We start from the raw sequence: 24,030 nt of genomic DNA on the forward strand, positions 1-24,030 counted from the left end.
AGACTGATTATTATTTGGTCGGTTTCAATCTTAGCCAAGAGGCTCATTACCTATTATGTGTATTTTGATTTGGAATTGAACCAAACCGAATTTAACCAGTCAGGACCAATTAGAATTGAAAATGGGTTTTTAATTTGCAAATTAAGGTTTTCCATTCGCTATTCACTTTCATGGGCCAAACAATAATGATATCATAATCATCTTTTTTCACCCTTGGAACCGATTAAGAACAGATTACCAGAACACAAGGATGAAAAAAGCGAAAAGGAAAAAAAACAATCATAATTTTGGTTTTGGTCCTGACATGTAGTCTATTATCTGGCCAAATTAGGTGGTTTTCCAATAATAGAACCAAACAGAAACAGAACTGATTGGAACCAAATGGCTGACACCTAAATCATGATTTATAGTTGGCATAACCTGGGATTTGATCCCCTCAATCAAATGAAGAGTTGGGTGTAGCCTGTAGGTGGGAATGCTTAACCATGTTTCCTTACTGGTATAATATGGTTGAGAGGCAGTCCCCTCAAAGCCTCTCTATGGCCCACAGCGCTTGTCCAGCATCGAACCCTGATTTGGTTATAATGAAAACCTACTTGAAACCCTTATAATTTTTGTTCTGATACTCAACCATCCTATCCCTTATATCATAGTAGTGAAAAGAATGAAATCTGTTAAACAAAGTATCTAATTCCATCTCCATTCCCTGAAGAGCCAAGAATACATAATTACATGAATTGTGCTTCACAATTACCCATAAAACAGAGTTTTGATAGATCTCCAGCTCCAGAGGCCTCCCAAAATGAGATCCTATCAACACTAAGATGCTCGCTATTTTCAAGAACACAAAACCCAAGCAGCAAAATGAAAAGGTACCATTACCTATACAAGGCCTAAACAGCAAAATGAAAAGGTACCATTACCTATACAAGGCAAAAACCTGGGAAGGAGCAAACATCACTTACCTTAGTTTCCTGCTCTCTTGTGGTGAAACCTCACCTTCAACAAGAACTGCAGCTTAACCTGGCAGTACCAATCTCTGATTCAGTGAAACCACAGACAACTTGTATGCTTGGTAATAAAAAACAAAAAACAAACAACCAACAACAACAGAGAGCATAAATTATGCATTGAACAAAAGTTTGATTATATAGCCTAGGAACCGTTGTTCTTGATTGGATGCTTTCCACATTCTGGACCCTGAGTCTACCATCTTATGGTCCCAGGGTGACAAATCCTGAGTTGGCAGTTGGCTCCATGATTGAATATAAATAAAGAATATAAAGACCCTGTAAAATACCAACCTGAGATGTATCATAGACAATATATTCGTTATACATTAGCTCAGAAGACTTGACGTTCGATGGGACAGGTTTCCCACAAGGTACAACCACTTCATCTCGCCATTTCACATAATCTGATTCCTGAGGTTTCATCTTGCCAAGTCCCTTGGTTGAATGCTTTCCTTGTGGAGGTTTCTCAATATACTAAAAAACCAAAGTAACAGAAACTCAAAATATTAGAACAAACACTGAGGATGTGCCAAGTTTATTGAGTAAAAGTAGAGGTCATCTTAGATGCATAACATAATTTCAAACCCCATACAAGTGTTAGGAGACGGGCTAACAAAAGCAACACCACAAGCAAGTTTATACATTCCATCACAAAGGGAAAACAGTGTTTGTGGGCTCACCGATGCTTTCTTGAGTTTGTAGACCTCTCCCAAAGCCACTTCACTCAGAAGCATTAAACCAACTGGATTTTTTCTATCAGTAAAGCAGTACTGAGCGCTTTTGCTCACCAGGTCAGCGAAGTAAATCCCTTTGCCAAACTATATAAATAAATATGGAAACTGTTAGAGATTGTGTGCAAATGAACCCAGACCCATGTGAACCCACATCACCACACACCTAGGAAGAGAGAGAGAGAGAGAGAGAGAGAAAGAGAGAGAGAGAGAGAACCATATAGCCAGTTGCAGGAGCTTCTGGGGGTGCTATTCGCAGTCCTTGGCTAAGGATACCCACAAAATTTGTCAGCCGGGAACCTGCAGACCATAAAACTAATAGTTACACTACTCTATTTTCCTTAATGTCCTAAGACACACAGCTAAGCCTTATCCCAACACTATAACTCTGGTAGTGTTGTGAGATAAATAAGAGCCCAAGTCATGGTTTGGAGCCAATCCCTTTTTATTTTTAATTATTATTTTTTTTGGGGTGGGGCAAAAGAACAGACTCAATGCTCATAGTCATTGGCAAGCCGAACACAATATTCTCCATTAGAGTGTCTGATCATATCTTACCATGCCACAAGAGCATTTTATTTTGAAGTTTCTCTCTGTAGGGTGCATACTTATCAAATTCTCCTTCTCTTTCAAGCGTAAAAACATCTTCCAGTTCAAGGGTCCAATCCTGAGTGTTGACCACAATATTCAATCATGATGGATAAACAGCAACGAAAACATACCATCACACTGATAACAGCTACTTCAGTGCTAAAATAACCAAAAAAGACTCACCTTGTGTGTTGATGCATGAGTAGTGAGTAGATATTTTTCAACCAACCAATAATCTTCACTATCGTGAGGCAGTGGAGTAATATTGCACCTAAGCTTCATATATTTCTCATCGAGAGACTCATCATTATCAACATCAAAGCCAACTAGTCTGGAAGCTATTTCAATATCTTGAAGTGCTTCTAACATTTTCACCTAAAATACAGAATAAATAATAAAAGAACTGCATTAAGCATTCCCAATTTATTAAAATCTAAAAGAAACAAAATTGCAACTGACATGGAGAGTCATAGCTCAAAACATATTTAAACAAATATGTTTCTTATGGATGCATATACAAACAAATCTTGTCCTGTAGATACCCAAGGCCAAGTAACTTTTTAGCAGATGAATGGTTCCATTATAGTAAATCTTAGTGAGCGTATTACCTTCACACATTGCATCATTTTCTTACATGTGCTGCTACTGCTAGTGTTTTCCTTTAGTTGCTATTTTGGGAATTGATCTGTAGTCTCAGTTCTGACCATCTGTTGTAACTGAGATTTTGAGGGTTTCATATTGTGATAGTTAGCTACTGTTTTACATCAGTTGCACAGTATATTGGCCTATGAACATGGATGTCATTAGTCGCTAATTTGGACAGCAGGTTATCATTATAGTAACCTTATTGTTAATAAGTTGTATCAGTCTTGGTATTGCTACCTATTCTGTTAGTTTGATGTTCGGCTAATACTGGACTTTTGCTGCTGTTAAGAAGAGTTTTCCTAGCTGTAATTCAGTACCATCGATCCTAGGCTAGGGTTAGAGTCTTACTTACTGTTTAGTGGACTGTGACCCATCAGGCGGTGGCGTAAGTTGCAGCTGCTGCTTTCTGTTTTCCTTCTAGCCACCTAACTGAATGCCATCTCAATACCAAAGTCATATCGAGCTATATCGACCCAAGCCCCTTGTTGGGTCGTGTTGCGGTGAAATCCGAACTGACATCCACTTGGCGGAGCTGACCTGCACAAGTAGACAACATTAGACAAAGGAGTGCCAGCCTGAACCGGTTAGTATGCTCCGATGCCTAAGTCAGATCTCTGCAACAGATAAAGAACTCAAACCCAAAGAGTAGGAAGTGAGAGACCCTTTTATCTGGGGTAGGCGTTGCTATTTATAGGGTCGAGATAGTAGATCAATGTATGATTTTCTAGTTCGGGGACGGTAAAGATCATCTCATGCAGCAGTAGGTGTCACTTCTGGGAAGAGACACCCGTCGGGTAGAGTCATACGTAAAGCGTGACCTTAACTGGCTTAGGTTCTGCCCAGGTTAACTTATCACATGGGTTTACTTGCTTGCCGCACAAGTTTTAGGGTTTGTCTGAGTGAACTAGGCCGATTCCTGACCTTAATCTCCTGGTCGACTTGGTAATTGGTTCCGAAGTAGTTTGTTTGGGTATATGTCCGATATCCAATACGAGTACCGGGTACGACATAGTTTGGTTCATCCACGTTCATATGGTTCAGCCCGGGTCGGGCCATCGGTTCGGCCATTCCTTCTTCTAGCCACGTGTCACATGGGGATTGGTTGGACACAATATGGTTCATCATAGGCCCCCCCACTCTCGTGAGGAGATTTATCGGCTGACAAGAGTAAGGTCAGGTCGTGGGACTCTGTTCTCCGTAATTCATGAAGGTCTTTGGATCATGCTTTATCTCAACTTGGTAATCTCTGAACGTGATCAAATCCGTCCATATCAACTCTCGTTAGATGTGTCAGTTGCATTAAATGCGCCTCCGTACATTCTCGGGAAGGTGGATCGTTTGTCAGTCGGCGCTTAATGGGACTCTAGCACGCGGCAGTTGTTATCATGAGGTCTCAGGTAGATGAATAGTTGCATAATCTCCACCATTGATTTCGATTGATCTGGACTGTCCAAACGCCTCGCCTTCCTGTTCAGAAATCCTATAAATAGGTGACCCATTTTCACCATTTTCTTATCCTACGTTTCGTGTGAGATTGTCATCCCGTTCAGCTTGGTTTTTCTTGATTCGGCTCAGGTTGGATTCAAGACGCTCTTCCAGAAGCAGAAGAATCAGTAAGTCATCGTCACTCTCCTAGTCATAACATCGGGTATTTCCGGAACGAGTGATTTTGATCCCGTTCCCATAAAAGGTGATGTAGAAGGTTTTAGTGAGGGTAGTGATCCCGAGACTCTTTAGTATGTTATATTCTTATATGGGGTGCTGTTCTCTGTGCTGCAGCGCAGGCTGCGCCCAGGCACATGGGGGTGGGTATATATGTTGGTATTATGGTACGATACCGGTATTCAGTAATTCGGTACAAAATCAGTATGTACTGCTGGTATCAACCTCCATACCGATACCGTACCGTACCGAGTATTAGGGATATAAACGGATCGGATTCGGCTCGGTTACGGATCAGATGTGATCAGATATGGATATTCTTTGGCTGAATACGGATACCTCTAAACGGATTCGGATGCGGATCTTTGGATTTTTTACCATCTGTTTACATTTCTGCCTTGTGTAACCCGGACCTTCCTCCCCCCTAGCGGATACAAGTCACTCCCAATCCATATCTCTTAGATCATGATTCTTTTTTCCTCATTCTAAAACTTGTTGAATCTTCAAAAATCCTCAAGATCATTATTTACTTAATTTTTTATTATAAAGTATTCGGATTTTTTTTCGGATGGATTTTTATCGGAGTATTCGGATTTTTTTCCAGATATCTCTAAACGAATACAGATGTCCCTAAACGGAGACGGATGCGGACTCGGATTTCGGTTATCCACTCACATCCCTACCGAGTATGGTACCATTTTCCCATACCGGTACCGTATCGAATACAATTCGGTACGGTTCGGTACCAAATTGACATCCTTACTATCACGTACCGAACTCTCCTGAGGAACCCTTATATCCGGCAAAACATCACAAGCACCGGCTGAAGAAATATCCAACACACCAGCCACATTCAACCTGAAGCTGTGCTCATTAGGGATCACCAGCGCCCTTCCATCCACACCCAAAACATTCCGAGGTTCCATCAAACCCAGACCCGCAGCCTCAAATTCGATTACAAGTGCCTCAACTCCAATATCCGCAGATGAACCATCCCTACCAGAAACACGAGGTGCTTTGGTCTCCAAACTCTCTTGAAACGCCCATCCCTATCATTGACAAAAGTTGAACCAGGAATATTAGTATGCACTGCATTATCTTCAACTGCTACCTAGCAAGAACCAGATCTATGGCCATATCTTCGACATATAGAGCACCAAGAGGGAGGATCTTCGTCGATGACAAACAGTTTGAACGAGAAAATTTCTTTCAAGACTCGCTGCCCTATTAACATATATCTCGTTCACCCTAGGCAAAGAATCATCAATATCAAAACGCCCGAGCAAAGTACCCAAAGTACTAGTTCTTCATTTTCCTGTCAATAGAAACTGGTCTGCCAACCGCCTTGCCAATGAAAGCAATATTTCTTGATTTCTTCATGCCAATATTCTTCAGGCAGATCAGGAAACCGGATCCACGTCAAGCGATTGGTAATGATCTGATCATTAACATTGAAAGCAGATTTCCATAGCTAAAACTGCAAAAGTTGTCCTTTGACTCGATCAGGCCCCCTTCTCCATATTAAGGCCATATCCGATTCAGAAGAGAATCGAAAGAGAACGAATACCTTCCCCAACGATTTCAACTCCACCGATTCTTGTAGCACCCAAGAATCCTTAACATATTTTGGAAGCCCATCCATTGATAACGTTTAAAATTGACTCTTCCAATTGATCTTCATAAGCAGCCTGAGGAATTTTGATCGAGTTAAAGATCCAACCTTAACCGGCATCAGAAGCATATCCACCATAGGGAGCGAAGGCCTACCCACTACCTCTGCAAAAGATCTCCCCTCTGGAGCAGGGTAAGAGATTGGATAAGATGCCTCATTCGGCCGACTTGATGTTGCACCCGATCTACTATGATCAATAACCAGATTTTTGGAATAAAGGAAAAGAGACTCACCTACCAGGAATAGATCAGCAATCCATCTCACACACACCCGATCAGAAAGACCTCCATCAGATCCAAGAACAGACAAGCAGCGTCCCCTTCCACCATAGTTCAAGATCTCAGCGAGATTTCGCTTTTAACTCGATCTCATAGGATCTCGAGACGAAACGCTATGCGATACACAAATATGTCATTATCTCACTCAAGATCTCGGTATCTCGCCGAGATCTCAAGCTATTTCTCATTTCGGTTTGACTCGATAGAATCAGAAAGCCCATAATACACCATAACTCGACTCGCTCTCGCCTGTCTCGCCTCTGTGAAGGGGAAACTCCATCTTTGGGTCATTTTTTCATTTCTTTTGGCAAATCACACCTCCAACACCTCATCAAAGCTTGATTCATTAAAGATTGAAGCTGCTAATCTCCTCCAAGCTGCATCTCAAGAATCTAAGGTAACTATTCATCTCAAAAACTATATGTTTCATAGAAACATGATCTAAACTTGTAGACTACCAACTTAGGTCTGTAGTCAAAGTAACATTTTGGGTTTGAATTTGTAAAAACTAAGGGTTCCACTGTGTTTAGAAGGCCTAAAATAGGGGGAATGTCAAGTTTCAGCCCCTATCTTGGCCATATGGGCACTGAAACCCACCATTGAGTTCAGGAAAAAAAATACATGATCTCGCCGAGATCTCGGTTTCGTGGCCTGGCGAAACCGAGACCTAAAACCTTGCCTTCCACCAAAGGATCGCTGGTTTGACAAACCCTAGTCACTCTTATTCTTTCTCCTCCCCAATGTGACTTAAATATAAACTGATCACAAATCTAAATGCAGTAAGGTAGAATCACATACAAGCATTCTAAATGTTCTTGAATTCAAACGAAAACATCAAACAGCAATCCCCAGCTCAATGTTAGACGTTGTCATCGCTTAAATATTGTGAAGAAGTTTATCATAAAACTACTTCAGAGGCAAAGTTAAAGCTCAAGATTTTTGAACCAATGTGAATTGTTATTAAATATCAAAGCATGTTATCAATAACTTCTTAAATGATTAACCAAAATCATGTGATGATCATGGAACACATTGATGGATAAAAAGGGTAGAATTATTAAGAATGCAGTACACACATCTCAAGCATGGAAGATAAAACCCTATACCTTTGACTTAAAGTCATCTTCATCCCTGATGACATGTGGATGAATTGAAGGGATCACCGTAAAAAAGCGATTGCTTGCATCAATGAGTATGCTCTCTTTAAAAGGATCATGGTTACTACTTTCTAATAGATTCTGTATCTCTGTTAATGCCTCAAAACCTGACAAATGAAAGTGAAGTACTTGTAAATTTAACCATTTAAATTCTTTTCCATCATCTGCACCATTGGCCACTCACCAGATCAAAATAGTATGATCACCTAAAATAGAAAGGTGATAGAATTATTCCTACCTTTCTGGATGTTACTTTTGCTTAGCTTTCCAAGTGGCATTTCTGACATATTGATCTCAAATTCCATCATGGCAGCCCTGCAACAGTTATAACCAGTCTTTTAGCCATGTTGTCTGCAGTAAATCAAACAAGGCCCCAGGACAAGTGCATAACCTGTATGTTTCCACATTGAAGAGCATTTTCATAAGTTCTACCAAAGGAGAAGCAAGTTGACTATTTCCTTCATTAGAACTTTTCTTCTTCGACACTTGTTTGTTTACACCATAATCCTACAAAACATGATAATTTGAATCAATAACACTCCCCAAAAGATGAAAATACTTTTAAAAACATTAAAGAGAAACAAAACCATTTAAACATTTAATAGATAGAAAATCATTCATACAATGTCTAATGGAAAGAATCTTCCAGGTTGTTTCTGGAAATTTTCCTTCAGTTCCCATGCTTCCCAAGTATTCCCAGTCTTCTCCAAGAATAAACGTTTGAATTCCTTGATTGCCTCTGACTTTGCCATCTCTTCTAGTTTGCTTCCACCAATTTTATCATTACCAACACGGCCCCACTTACGGAAAACATAACATTCTGATCCTTTGTCCTCTTCAATGATTTGAAGGATATAATAACTACATGAAGTAGAAATAAAGCGGTCAGATCATAACAATAAAATAAGTCATCAATATACCATGAATTACTTATTGCAATAATATAGTCAAACAACTAAACCAGTATGTTTCACACACCATATCAAACTGGGAAAAACAAAATAAGTAGCATGTAGAAATGATCTCTTGAAAGTAATACTCTACTCCGGTGCCAAAAGAAAAAAGGAATTGCATGGAAAAAATCATAGACTACAGTCACATGCAAACTGTTTCTGCAAAAAACAATTTTTTAGTTGAAGAGAAACAATGATGAGCTATAAAGAATTATTTTCAGCTGTATAGCAGCTAACAGAATAACAGCATTCAGTAGAGTTGGCTTCAGATATTAGCCATAGGCACCTTTAATGTCATTTAGCTAAGAACATCCAAAAACAAACACGTCTTATTTCAAACATTAAAAACCTTGCAACATCAAAATCATGTTTTTAAGTTCAACACATGCACCGAACTAAAACTGCTCCTTAGTTCACAGATGTAGTCCACGTTACATGGAACTATTTTTCAAGCACCAGTATGTATCACTTCTGAGGTGTCATGAACGTTTCAATCCTCAGATCAAACACGATAAATATGGAGTCGTTGGATAATCCAGCGCAGGCACAATGCACCCTGCTGCTTTAAAACAAGCAATAGAACCCCTCTTGACAGGAAGCTTCAGTGTTTAAAAATGGAACTACATACGCCATGGCCAACAATCATTTATTTCAACAGGAGAACAAGAAGATTGGCTCCTTGGACATTGAATCAAAGGAGAGACCACTTGTGCAAAAAATGAGAAGGTGAAGACGATGAAGGAATTGGATCCCCCATTTAGGGTATATGAGCCAAGATCTTTCTTTAGCCTGGTAAACCAACTATAATAGGTTTGTCATAAGGGTTTCCCCCCCCCCCCCTTTTGGGGTGGTGAGTCAGATGCACCTTTACTAATCTCTTAAGAAATACAATCATGGAATTGGACAAAAGAATGTTAAAAGGCCTTAGAGGACTTCAAGGGAGACATCATGACTGATTCGTGGCTGATCTTACTGGATCATATAAAGCAGATTAAGGTACATAATGATGATTTATAACATGCCATCAGCAATCATAACCCACAGCTGATTTTTGGGGAGGGTCTCAGTGTCTTAACAGAAAAGAATAATGGGATAAATCAAGATCTCCAAATGTTTGAGCCTTTAGGCCTCACATTCCTCGTTTTTCTAAATATAAAATTTCACAAAACACGAGAATGATTATTGAAGTTTCATATGGAAAAACAGGCAATGATCTTGAAGCACATGTAAAAGCTAAGAAAATACAATAAAGACAACCCTAACAAAAATAATTACAGTGTGTGGGTCTCAGCCTGAAATTCCTTGAGCGCATGAATCTCAATATTGCTAATTTAGCTAACCATTAAGTAGTTAACTCCAGAGTCTGCAACGAAGACACAAAGTATGATTGCAACATGTGGGAGGCCTTTATCCTAGAAATCTCAATTCTCGATGCTGACATATAAGTTCAGAAGTCTTTTTCAAGAATAAAGACAAAATCTATCTTTAAATTCCTGAATAGTAAAACGTGGGATGATGAGATCACCCAGTATCGAAGCACATGGATCAGCAACAGTTAGTAGTTTAAAGTATGGCAATGCATCCCTTTAACATTTTTACTAAGATAAGCAACATATTTAAGAGATTGCCTAACCAAGCACGACTGCAGAGCATTAATCCTCAGATCAACATCACAAGGCTCAACAAGACCACAGTTTCAGTCCTCACTTTCAATATAACAGCCATCGTCTGACCACTGTAACCAGGCCTCACTTTCAGTACAACAGTCATTGTCAGTATAAAATGCTGCTTGTGAAAAGGATACATCATCATAACCAGTTGATACAGATTCATCACCAAAATAAGCTTTGTTTTATTAGGAACAAGTCTAGGGTTGGGTTCTAATGTTCTATACATGTTGGGCCTTTGATCCTGTGGGTTTTCAATGTAATAGATCACTTTTATAGACCTAAAGTATGGGTAATAGGGTTGTATACGGGATCAGATTTTTAGTTCCATACTTAGTTTTATTTGATGTTTTTGTTCTTAAATTGAACCGGTTCAAGGTTCAATTTATGTGACTTTAGTAGTTTTCTTTTAAGTGTTTAGTTGGGCTGGATTAGGACTCTGTTTTGAGTTTATTTCCTTTGTTATTTCACTTTCCTAGTCAGTTTAGGTTACCTAATAGGTTAAGGATTGGGTTAGGCCTTTCCTTTTTAGTGTAAGAGTCTATTTTGAGTCTTTGATATAAGGTTGTAAGGGGGGCAAGTATTGGACACGAATTTTGATATTAATGAAAAGCTTCTTGCTGCTCTTCTTCACCACTGGAGATTTGTCTTGTGTTTGATCAAGGCTGGTGGGATCGGTGTTTGATCCAATCGACACCTTGCAGTGTGAAGCCCGGGTAATTCGTTCAAGCTCTCTTTGTTCTCCAAGTTAAATCTTCTAATGGATCGGTTCTAGTGAGATATCTAAGGGTTAACAACTAGGAGTATGGGAAGAAGAAGAAGAGGAGAAGAGAGAATGGGAGAATAATCGATTATGTGTGTGAGTGATTCTCAACACACATATTCCACTTCATTAATCACTTCTAAGAATTACATAGACCTCCCTAGGGAGGTAAATAGAAATAAAGAAGAAATAACAAAAATACTACTTAACCATATCTAATAATAAGGCAATGACAGAACAACCCTTATACAACAATTCTAATAACTCTTAACACTCCCCCTCAAACTAGAGAATAGCTATCATACATTCCCAACTTGCACAATAAGGTACTAAATAGACTAGGAATGAGACCCTTGGTGAAGATATCTGCTATTTGATCACCTGTCTTCATAAAGGGAGTACAAATGTATCCATAATCTAGCTTCTCTTTGATGAAGTGTCGATCAACCTCAGTATGTTCGATCATGCTGAACCGGATTATGGGCAATGCTTATAGCAGCTTTGTTGTCACAATAAAGTCTCATTGGTCCTTCAGTTTTAAAACTCAAGTCTTGAAGTAGTCTCTGCAGCCATATAAGCTCACACACTCCATGAGCCATGGCACTAAACTCAGCCTCTGTACTAAATCTGGCTACAACTGGCATAGTTGTCAAGGCGTCACCTAGGCGTCCAGGCGTCTTGGTCGCCTAGGCGGTCGCCTTGGTAGCCTTGTACGCCTAGTTGGTGTTGCCTTGAACTTTGGCCCTCTCCACCGCCTTGGGTCGCCTAACTGCCGTGACAACTATGACAACTGGTTGTTTCTTGCTCCTCCAGGTAACTAGATTACCAACCACAAAGGTACAGTACACAAAAGTAGATCTCCTATCAAAGACTGAACCAACCCAATCAGCATCTGTGTAGCCTTCAATCTGCAAATAGTCATGCCTGGCAAATAGAAGACCTTTTCCTAGACAGGATTTCAAGTATCTAATGATGCAATACACCATCTAGATGTCCACTCCTGGGAGCATGCATGAACTGACTCACCACTCCAATTTCATAAGAGATGTCTAGTCGAATCAAGGAGAGATAGATTAGTTTCCCAACTAATATTTGGTACTTGCTTACATCTATAAGAGAAAAACCACATTCATCACCAAGCTTATGATTCGGATCAATGGGGGAAGTTGCTGGTTTACACCCCATCATGCATGTCTCTTTCAGAAGATCCAAGACAAATTTCCTTTGGCAGATGTTAATTCCTTTCCTTGATCTAGATACTTCAATACTCAAGAAGTATTTTAAGAGTCCAAGGTCTTTGATCTCAAACTGTTTAGCCAGATAAGACTTCAATCTGTTTATCTCAGTAACATCATTCCTAGTTACCACAATGTCATCAACATAGATAATGAGAGCTATAATTATACAATTACCTCTCCTGATAAACAAGGTGTGGTCAGCTTGACTCTGATAATACCCATTCTTTAGGATGGCTTATCTAAATCTCTCAAACTATGCCTTAGGAGACTGCTTGAGGCCATAGAGAGCTTTCTTCAAGAGCCACACTTCCCCTCAACTGAGGGACACTTAAAACCAAGTGGAGGTTGCATATACACTTCTTCTACTAAATCTCCATGAAGAAATGCATTCTTCACATCTAATTGGTACATTGGCCAATCTTGATTGGCTGCCACTGAAAGAATAACCCTAATTGAGTTATGCTTAGTTACAGGGGCAAAAGTTTCCTGGTAGTCAATGCCATACACTTGACTATACCCTTTTGCAACCAGCCTAGCTTTGTATCTTTCTACTATACCATCGGATCTATACTTGATGTTATAAACCCATCTGTATCCAATTAAAGTTCTCCCCTTGGGAAGATCAACTAGTGTCCAAGCATTGTTCTTTTCCAGAGCCACCATTTCCTCGGACACTGCTTACATCCATTTTGGATCGGATAATGCCTTTGTGCCATTTTTGGGAATGGAAGAAGACTCCAGGGCAGTGGAGAAGGCATTACCTATAGGAGATATAGAATCATAGGAGACAAACTGGGCTATGGGATTAGTACAGGCTCGTTTCCCCTTTCTCACAACAATGGGAAGATCTAATTCAAGAGGAGAAGTGTTACCTGATTGGGGAGGATGAGGCTGAGGATGTGGATCCAAAGAGGGGTTTTAGCAAGGCTGCTTTCCTTTTCCCTTCAAACATTCACCTCTTTTGAATATAACATCTTTAAATCTTCCCTTGTGCTCTTTTTTCTTGCTAGCATCAACACCACTACTAGCATCAATATCAACAACATTATCAGCATTAACAACATCCACTTCTTTGTATTTTCCAATATCAAAAATGAATGGGGAATTAGAGGTAGGCAAGGGAGATAGAAAAGGAATGACATCAGCAACCTGTTCACTTCTAGTACTCTCCCCTTGAAGAGGATGCTGAGGAGAAGAAAAGTAAGGAATAGACTCAAAGAAGGTGACATCTTTGGAGAGAAGTCGCCTTCGAGAAGGAGGATGGTAGCACTAATACTCTTTGGTTGAATTAGAGTAGCCCAAGAAGATGTATTTGTGAGCTTTGGGATCAAGTTTGGTGCAGGCTGATTTGTTGACATAAACATAACACAACCAAAGATTTTTGGAGGCAAGGAGAAGACTGAGGATTGAGGAGAAAGAAGAGCCAGGGGAGATTTAGAGCCAAGGAGTGGAGTTGGCATCCGGTTAATAAGAAAGGCAACGGTAAGAAGTGCATCAAACCAGAAAGTGTTAGGCACAATACCAAAGAAAAGACCCCTGGTGATTTCCAACAAGTGGTCAGTTGATGGATGATGCCATTATCAGTAAAGAACTGTTGGAGCCTCCCATACATGTACTCACCCCCCTTATCAGACCTAACAATTTGGATTCGAGTACCAAAACTGAGTACTGATAAGTTGATAAAAATCCTTAAAAGCATCACAAACATCACTCTTATGTTTCAACAAAACAGTCCAAGTAGACCTAGAATAGTCATCCACAAATGAAACAAAGTGATGAAATCTAGACAAACAAGTAGTAGGAGATGGCCCCCAAACATCAATATGAACAAGAGAAAAAGGTGCAATAAATCTATTACCACAATAAGGGCAAGATCTGTGACAATGTTTAGCAAAAATACAAGATTCACATTGAAAAACATAAGGAAAAGAAGTAAACAAGTGGGGTAACTGTCTCCTCATAACAACAAAAGAGGGATGACCCAAACGTTGATGCCAAAGCATTACAGACTCCAAAGTACTACGGTCACTCTGACTACAAACATAAGCTGCAGCAGCAGATTGATCAGGTAACCGTGGTTCAAGAAGATAGTCCTCTTTTTTCAGTCTCACTGCCAATAACCCTCTTTGTCTCCAAATCCCGAAAAAGACAATAGGAAGGAAAGAAAGTGACAACAATTTAAGGATTTGGTTAGATGACTCACTGATAATAGGTTAGTAGCAAAAGCAGGAACATGAAGGACAAACTTAACGGAAATAGAAGGAGTATCTCTCACATTACCCTTACCATAGACAGAAGAAAGAGAACCATCAGCAACCCTTACCTTGTCCAGGCCAGAGCAAATGGAGTAGGAATCAAAATATTGTGACATACCAGTCTTGTGATTAGAGGCTCTAGAGTCAATAATCCAGGTAGGAGCAGTAGAAGAAACAGATAAGACCTGCAGAGCTGAGGCAGAAGTAGCTGACCCTCCAGAGGTAGAACCAGTAGCTGACCCTCCAAGGTGAGACATCAGCCGGCGGAGGGCTGCAAGATCATCCTGGGAAAGGGAATCAGGAGCAGGCTAGGATCCAGATGTCTCAGACTCAGATGTCACAGAGTGAGCCCTAGCTCCCCCTCGTTTGCCTCCACGGGCACCAGATGAACCACCACGCATACCAGGGGGGCTGCCCATGAAGATCTCAACACTTGTCCTTGGTGTGTCCCAGCTTTCCACAGTGATCACATTTAAATCTCTCACGGTGATCTCCACGAGTTGGCCCTTGGCCTTTCCCCCCACTTTTCCAGTCTATGTGGGAACTAGAAACAAGAGCAGATCTCTTTGTTGATGGTGCAATATCCATAGTTGTTCTCCTGGTTTCCTCACTTTGCAAGTTACTACATACTTCATCCAAGGATGGAAAAGAAGACTCCTTAGGATATGCAGACGAATGGGCTCATACTCTGGATTGAGCCCACCAAGTAGAGAAAAGATCCTTTCAACTTCTTGATTCTTGTAACCCTTGGCTTCATCCTCAGAGTTGGACAATTGAAGATACCTGTAGTGATCATATTCCTGCCACAGGCTGATAACAGTGTTGTAGTATTCAGAGATGCTCCTATCCCCCTGCTTTATATTGGTGACCTTTTGGTGGATTTGGTACACCTTTGCATAGTCACCAACTCGATCAAAGGTCCGGGCAACACTATCCCACATCTCATTAGCGGTTTCCTTGTCCATAAACCTCCTACTAATTTTAGGTTTCATGGAGAAAACCAACCATGTCATAACTGTGGAGTTCTCAGTCTCCCACTTCAGATATCTTGGATCAGTAATGGCAGGCTCCTTAATAGAGCCAGTAATATACCCCAACTTTCCCCTACTTCGCAGGGACATCTTCACTGAACGGGACCAATCCAAGTAGTTGGTATTGTCCAATTTCACAACAGAGATTTGGGTGTTGGGGTTATCAAAGGAAGCCATCATTTGGGAACCACTACTCAAGCTATTAGCTCTGATACCAAGTTAAATCTTCTAATGGATCGATAATAGTGAGATATCAAAGGGTTAACAGCTAGGAGTAACGGAAGAAGAAGAAGAGGAGAAGAGAGAATGGGAGAATAATCAGTTATGTGTATTGAGTGATTCTCAACATACATATTCACTTCATTAATCACTTCTAAGAATTACATAGACCACCCTAGGGAGGTAAATAGAAATAAAGAAGAAATAACAAAAATACAATTTAGCCATGTCTAACAATAAGACAATGACAGAACAACCCTTATACAACTAGTCTAATAACTCTTAACACTCCATTGCTGCTAAATTCAAGTTCTAGTTCAAGTTCTGAATTTTATTCAAGGAATTTCAATCAGACTGCTGCCCAGTACTTCTTCAACAATAGTAAGTTGAATTATTCCTAACCCTAGCCATCTTCTTCTAATCCTCTAAACAACCAAACCCTAGAATCCCCTCCATCTCTAAAACTTTCTCCACAATCCATTCATTGCCCAGCCCATTCCAACCGCAGGAAATCATCTATATTTGATCAAGTACTCCCCTCCCTCTATAGGAAACTCGATCCAAGTTGCAGCCCTAACTAACAACTCTAACCCTAGAAACTCCACTCAACCATCTTTCCCAAAACCCTAACCACAAAACTTGCTGCCGATTCTGTTTACCAGTCAGTCCTAGACTTTTTTTTGGGTGAATAAATAATATCATTACCGAAGAGAAGAAAAGAATTACAGAGGGCCCCTAGGGGCAAGAAAAACACAACCAGCCAAAGCCTCAGCTAGGAGAGGCTGAAGAAACAAGAGAAACATTAGAGAGGCCCCAGGAGTCAACAATGAGCCTGTTCCTCGGGGAGTCTAAACAACTAGAGAGGGGGACAAGAGATAACTTTGCTTTAATCTCAAAGAAAATGGAATCCCAAATCTTTTGGTAAGGACGAGAATTGGAGGTCCATTTACTGATATTACGCTCCATCCAAATATGGTTGATAGTGGCACAGAAAGCCAACCTCCCTACCACATTACAAATAGGGAGCCAGCGAAGGTCATATCAATCCAAATCCACTCTCTAGAGAAAGGGAGAATTCTTCTACGGACCGGCCAGCACTTGAGGAGGATGCCTTTCCAAATAGCAGCAGCGGTAGGGCACTCAAAGAAAAGATGACTCAAGTCTTCAGCATTGTTCCAGCATAGGCAACAAGTAGAAGAGACTTGGATCTGGCGGCTTCGAAGAAAAGCCTAGGTTGGGAGACAGTTGTTGAAAACCCTCCAAGCTGTAAAACGGTGGCGAGGAATGTGATGCTTGAATCAAAGAAGCTTGCGCCAAGGTACCAGCTGGCCTTTCAAACGAATGTAGTTCCAAACTTCCTTAGAAGAGAAGAGGCCAGATCTGTTTGTTATCCAAAGAACACAATCTCCTCGGGCAGTAGGCCTTCTTGGAATAGAGGGGAGCTCACTCCAAATAAGGCTAAGAGAGTTGCCAGAGGGTGGGGGAGCCCAGCCATCCTGATTAAGAATATCAACAACCATAGATAGCCTGTGAGGACCCATAGCATAAATGGAGCGGGGAGTGACCTGATGGAGAAGAATCCCCGAAGGGTGCCAATTGTCCAGCCAAAGGTAAGTGGAGAGACCATCACCAACCTGGGACCGAATGACCCGTAGCACAAGGTGTCGGCTAGCAAGAATTTTGCGTCAGACCCAAGAAGCATCAGAGGAAGGGGAAGCCGTCCAGATAGAGTCATTTCGAAGAGGACCCGAATAAATCCAGTCAGCCCAGATGCTTTTCTTCTTGGAAGCAATCTTCCAAATAAGCTTGATGATACCCGCAGTGTTCACCTCTTTGATTCTTCGGATGCCCAGCCTACCTTCCGTCTTAGGGAGACACACAGCGGCCCAGCTTAGGGGATGGAGAAATCTAGAGGAATCATTGCCCTTCCAGAGAAAGGAGGCCATGAGAGTTTCCAATGACTTGATGGTGGCCTGAGGTAGCCCATAAATCCCAGACCAATAGATATAAGATGACTCCAATACTGATTTGATAAGGAGTAACCTGCCTGCATAGGAAAGAAGTTTGCTTTTCCAAAGTTGAAGCCTTTTCCTGATCAAATCAAGCATAGGAGTGCAATGGTGAGCAGTAAGCCTAGCCGGGATCAGAGGAATACCCAAGTACTTGACTGGAAGCTTGCCCTCTAGGAAACCAGATCTGGCAAGAAGAGCTATTTTGAACCTCTGAGACTCCAGCCAAAAATATAAGAGACTTTGAGGGGTTGATGCGGAGACCCGAGCGCTCATGGAAATGCTGAAGGCAACTTAAAATGCACTCAAGAGAGGTGACTGTGGCCTTTGAGAATATCATCAGATCGTCTGCAAAGGCCAGATGAATGAGCTTAATGGCTTTACACTTGGGCATTGGCATAATAATCTGTTGATCAGTACAAGTCTGAATCTCTCTGGATAGGACTTCCAAAGCCAAGGTGAACAGGTAGGGAGATAGAGGGCAGCCTTGGCGAATCCCCACAGAAGCACCAAAATAACCCGCTGGGCTACCATTGACCAGAACCGAGAACTTAGGGGAAGAAATGCAAGAGCTAACCCAATTTACAAAAGGCAGAGGGAATCCCATCTTAGTCATCACCTGAGTAATAAAGTCCCACCTAAGAGAGTCAAAGGCCTTGTGAATGTCAATCTTCAAGAGGAAGGAGGGAGAGTGATTTTTCCGATCAAACCCTCGAACTAAATCATTGCATAAAAGGATGTTGTCCGAGATATTCCTGCCAGGGATGAAGGCTGTTTGGTTGTCACTGACCAAGACACCCACAACACCTTTGCGCCTACGAGCAAGAATCTTTGCTATGAACTTGTAGAGGAGATTGCAAAGGGCAATGGGCCTAAAATCATTCATGGCAATAGCACCTTCCTTTTTGGGGATGAGGCAAAGAAAAGTATTGTTGATCCCAGTAATTTGACTAGGATTTAGGAAGAAGCTTTCGATGGCAGCTACAAGATCAGATTTGATGATATTCCAAGCGGCTAAGAAAAACCCCATGCTAAAGCCATCCGGGCCCGGAGCACCATTGACCTTGAGAGAGTGAATAGACTTGTTAAAACTTTGGGAGACCTTAACTGAAAGACTTCCCTACATCATCTTACCTTAACCCTACCATCAAACCCTAGACTTCACTAAACCCTAACCTTAATTTGACCAAAATTACCTATTTTGACCTAGCCGAACTACCTGTTCAGATCAGATCCTAGTTATTGGTTCCTAGTTTGATTATTCAAACCTAGGACTACATTACCAGGCTTACCTTGGGGATGACCACTACCATAAATCCTCCTAACCAACTCTAGTTGCTTGGTTCCTGCCTCACCCTGTTCAAATAGATAACAAGATTGTCCAGCCACCCCTCTTGACAAGCCAAGAAAAACTCAAGCAGTTCATCAAATACAAGATGAAGTTTACTGTAACTTCAAAAGATTGAACATATGTCAAAGTACTTGGCTTGATCTGTCCAACACAAGACCCGAAAATCTTACATACCATTATTTTGACCTCATAGCAAATATTCAAGGGGGGGGGGGCATCGGTTTGTAATAAACTTTTGACAGGACTCCAACTAGGAATGGCAATGGGGCAGGTTGAACAGGGGCCCTGCCCCTAATGGGCCTGGGTTGGGTCCGGGATCCAAAATAACCTAGGTGCCCCACCCTGCCTGGTTGCCTTGTAAAAGGCCCATGCATGTGTCACTGTGCAGGATGGGTCCAGGTTGAACAATGCTTCAAATGGAGCAGGTCTGGTATTTAGCTAAACTCGGCTCGCCCTTCCCTGAATCCAAGCAGAAAAGAAACCATAAAAATAAACTTTTGCCAGCCAGGCATGCATTTGTACACGAACAGTTCTTTCTTGATCTTTGATGAGATCTTGATAATCAAGCAACTGAAGCACAATACCTACATAATGAGTTACATACAATTACAATGCATGAAACAAGATTAGCTAGAGTAATCCACGCAACATACACATACAGGCTAAGTAAAGAAGCAAGAAATTTGGAATAAATTAAATTCACCTGTTAATCCCGGTAGACAAGTCAGACATGTTTAAGGTTGTATTATAGATGCTCTTCCCATCCTCAAGGATGTGCCCACAATCCTGCAGACCGGAAGCTTCATGTACAGCACTATGCCCTTTGACTTTCACAGTAACCATGCTTGAAGCCTCTCCAGTAGCTTCAATTTTGTACTGATCAAATGGAAGCTTCTTCTTCCTTTTAAGGCAATCAACCAGATAATCCTCCCTCACAATGGGTAATTTCATCCTCCTGCAAAGATAATAGCAGCATCTCATAATGAAATTCCTACTAAATAGAAAACACAGAAAAAGTGACAAAAACATTTAAAGCACTACAGTTCAACAGAAGTTCTACCTTGCTTTTCGGATCTCAGGATCCTGATCATTCAGCCCGCCACTCACAACCAAGCAGTTTGTGTCTGCAATGCAAAAACCAGACAGAATAACAGAACATATCCAATGCAATCAATACAGTATCTTTGGTAAAGGGACAAGTAACCAGTAGAGAAGACATGCCTTTCTTGATCTTTGCATGGATCAGTCCACCTGCTTCCACAAATTTGCTCTTCATTTCCTCCTAAATATAGCCACATATGGAATGAAGTTAAACCCATGACCAGGAGATAAAAGATGAATGAATGAGCTAAAGTTGCATTGAAGAATAGCTACAATTGTTTGTAAAGATAGCTTATGTCTCTCATAAAATATGGGGATAGAGGAAAGAAGGAATCTATAACAATAACAAATCCTACTATGGATTCCTTAGATATTCCAGCGATAGCAACTTTCAAGTCCTCCAACATTTCTCCTTTTGTTGAACCAGCAAGGCCATTGGCAGGTTGACTTCCAGAAGATTTGTTGGATGGTGGAGGCAGAAGCCGAACAGGTTTCTTTCCCTTTTGTGATTTGAACCACTGCAGCAGATCATCACTCCAACCTTCAATTTTCTTTCTTCATTTTAATTAAGAAAATAACTTCAAGCTTCATTTACTTTCCCAGAGTTGGTATACATACTACATTATATGCATAAAGGTAGCATACCTTGCAAAGATATTGATTGTCGGTTCCTTCGGGTATTTCCCACTTACCCTTCTTACGCTTGGGTTCAGCAGTTGAATAAGAACACTTGCTCCATGCTGATAGATAGCCATGGCAACGGTACTCACCTCCAGAGTAGCGCAGAGAACCAGAACAAATAGGGCAGCCATCCAGTGCTCCAAACATCATTCCATCAACGCTTAAACAACAAAAATTGGCATAAGAGATCATGTCAGCTCCCATATAACATTTAGGGGGGAAATATTAGCAATTTTATGCACCAGCTAGGGATATGTATAGGAAGGAGTTAAGGATTGCATCGATCAAAATCAATTCAAAAACAGCTAAAGAGAGAAAGAGAGAGGCTAAACATACCAAGCATTAATGTGAAAGTCAATCATGTCACCTCAACTGTTAATGTTATCAATAACTTTTCATAATTTGAGGGTCAAGCACACTATAGAAATGGATGCAAGAAGCTTAGCAACTAGATCATTCAGTGGGGTCAAGAATGCAGCAGAACAGAGCCACTAAAAACAATTTTTTGAATAATTCTGGATATAGTTGTCAAGGTGTCGACTTGGCGCCACCTAGGCGTCCAGGCAGAATTTTGGGGGCCTAGGCGACTGCTGCCTTAGTGGTATTGAATGCTTTAGGCCCTTAGACCCTCATGTATGCCAAATAACATTTAAGTAAATGGTTTTATATTCTTTTACTTAAGATATTATTCATAATTAAACAAACACCCCCTATTTAAATCCAATAAAATGGGTAAAAAATAAAATTCCAAAAGGATAAAAAGTCAACCCCAAGTTCAAGAACAAAAACTGGATTTTTGGCGGTAGGTGGAATTTTCAACTTTCTAATGCTGGAATTTTTCTCAAATGTAAAAATTCCATAAATTTTAATATGGCAAAACATTGCTAAAAACCAAAAGTGCAGTAAAATGGAAAAATATCACCTCAATTTGTCAGTCCGTCAATTTCCTCAATTCCCTCTAATAGAGGGAGGTGGACCCCACCCCGGGCAGTGTGTTCGGGTAGGGGGTAAGGTGGTCATTTCTGTCCCCCTATTAGATGGAATTGAGGAAATTGAGGGGATAAAGATCCGCACTAAAATATTCATTTGTTTTGATATATAAAAGTATTTTCATTTAGAGCAATTTTGAATGCATTCACGCACATCAAATTAAGTTTGACCGAAACATAATTCCTTCAATATAAATCAGATTTAAGCAATTTTGAATTTGGTGGAAAGTTGGTTTTGTGTTCTACCTAATACAAAAAGTCTCGGGTAAAAATAAAATCATTTGACCAGTCAAACTTCTCAGAGAACAGAAACATCTCTAAATCGAGAGCAGTTTAATTATTTATAGATAAGATCAATATTTTCTAAGAACAGTATAAACCATATGTGAGACTAGGTATACCAATACAATGACCAATTCCAAGAACAGTATAAACCAAATGTACATTTTGATTGTTTTAAACTTCTAGAAGCTTGCTTTTTAGTTCTGCTGTCTTCTAGTTCTATGTTGATTTTTGATGACTTGATGTGGCTTAATATTGATTTTTGACGACTTGATGTGACTTTATGTTGATTTTTGATGACTTGATGTGGCTTAATGTTGATTTTTGATGACTTGATGTGGCTTAATGTTGATTTTTTATGACTTGATGTGGCTTAATGTTGTTTTTGATGATATAAGATATATATTGTAGCATACTAATAATGTTAGAAAAGAGGGAAAATAAAAAATAACACTTGGGTCCCTTGGTCGCCTAGGCGGACGCCTTGTCACCTAAACGCTTAGATACCCCTTCACCGCCTTGGGTCGCCTTGCCGCCTTGCCAACTATGCTTCTGGAGCAGATATACCATGAGACATCACGTAAAGGTATGTTTAGTAAACACCCATCCCATCCAAGTAGAACGAGATTAAGGATGGCCTATCCCATCAAGGTAGTAATGTAGAGCTGGAACATGAAGGACCTAGCCCCTGGCAAGATCTTTTTCAAAAAAGTTTACGCTGATTTGATCTTCAAAATACTAGGCAACAATTCAAGAACTTGGAGCAGATCACACAATGAAATTGATTGAAATACAAACAAAGAAGAAAATAGAAAGAAGGATAGGACTGGATCGAGTATCCCACTCTCTTCCGGGTCTCTCACCCACGGCCTCTCACCGTATTTTGGTCTCTCACCAATGGCATCTTACCATACTCTCTCACAGAGAGAAGTACAAGGCTATGTTTTTTTTATCTCAATCCCATTAATCAAATTTGTGTACAAGGTTGTAGCCCCTTATAAACTTACATAGAAGACTCAAAAATAGACTCAAACACTAAAAAGAAAAGGCCTAACAAAATCTTTAACAAAAAAGGTAACATAAACTAACTAGAAAACTAAAATAATGAAAGAAACAAACTCAAAATAGGACTCTAACTAAACTAATAATGCAAATCCCGTTTTCCTACTTGCTACCCATATTTTAGGCTCATTAAATTGGCAAATTACAAAGTAAACCTATGGGATCAAAAGCCCAACACCTACACAACCCAACCCAAAGCTTATTTTCAATAAATAAGTTCTTTAGGCGACTTATTTGCATCAATTCTCCCCTGCTTGAAAAAAAAAAAACGCGTCCACAAGTTTGATAGAAATGCTCCATCGAACCAACAAAAATCTACCACATCAGTAGACCAAACTGCCTCCCACAGCAGCTGAATCTCACAACGACACTGGGCTGGTTTTGGGGCCTTATTCTTGCAGCTACACATGGACCTTTGATCTGCATCAGCTCTCCTCATCTTGTAACAAAACTCATCCACAAGTTTAGTGGAGTTATTGAATCAGGTTTGCATGATGAACCCGTAGATCTTGCCTACGCCTCTCTTTAGCTTTGATACCAAATAATTTATAGCTGGATCACAAAGGACCTAACCCCAGGCAGAATCTTCTTGTATAAAGTTTAATGCTGATTTGATTTTCAAAATACTAGGAAACAATGCAAGAACTTGTAGCAGATCACACAATCACACAATGAAATTG

At 40.4% G+C, this 24,030-nt stretch overlaps 1 protein-coding gene across 2 annotated transcripts in view; it reads right to left on the minus strand.

Annotated features, from left to right (window-relative positions):
• Positions 1-674: 674 nt before the first annotated feature.
• Positions 675-24,030, minus strand: part of LOC122639447 (poly [ADP-ribose] polymerase 1) — a 35,534-nt gene continuing 12,178 nt past the window's right edge. Inside the window, exons 6-21 of one of the 2 annotated variants that reach the window (XM_043832320.1) lie at positions 20,982-21,177; positions 20,693-20,854; positions 20,457-20,517; positions 20,296-20,359; positions 19,939-20,190; positions 8,373-8,610; positions 8,141-8,256; positions 7,988-8,064; positions 7,699-7,856; positions 2,519-2,710; positions 2,303-2,411; positions 1,962-2,044; positions 1,694-1,831; positions 1,305-1,487; positions 936-1,023; positions 675-893 (exon numbers count right to left, since the gene is read on the minus strand). In XM_043832320.1, coding sequence (XP_043688255.1) covers positions 967-1,023; positions 1,305-1,487; positions 1,694-1,831; positions 1,962-2,044; positions 2,303-2,411; positions 2,519-2,710; positions 7,699-7,856; positions 7,988-8,064; positions 8,141-8,256; positions 8,373-8,610; positions 19,939-20,190; positions 20,296-20,359; positions 20,457-20,517; positions 20,693-20,854; positions 20,982-21,177 — 2,086 coding nt within the window. In that variant the 3' untranslated portion in view covers positions 675-893; positions 936-966. Of the gene's footprint in view, positions 894-923; positions 1,024-1,304; positions 1,488-1,693; positions 1,832-1,961; positions 2,045-2,302; positions 2,412-2,518; positions 2,711-7,698; positions 7,857-7,987; positions 8,065-8,140; positions 8,257-8,372; positions 8,611-19,938; positions 20,191-20,295; positions 20,360-20,456; positions 20,518-20,692; positions 20,855-20,981; positions 21,178-24,030 lie in introns of both variants that reach the window. The other variant, XM_043832312.1, reaches the window with a different exon arrangement.

Source organism: Telopea speciosissima, chromosome 1 (assembly GCF_018873765.1).
Source record: "Telopea speciosissima isolate NSW1024214 ecotype Mountain lineage chromosome 1, Tspe_v1, whole genome shotgun sequence".
NCBI classification, from domain to species: Eukaryota; Viridiplantae; Streptophyta; class Magnoliopsida; order Proteales; family Proteaceae; genus Telopea; species Telopea speciosissima.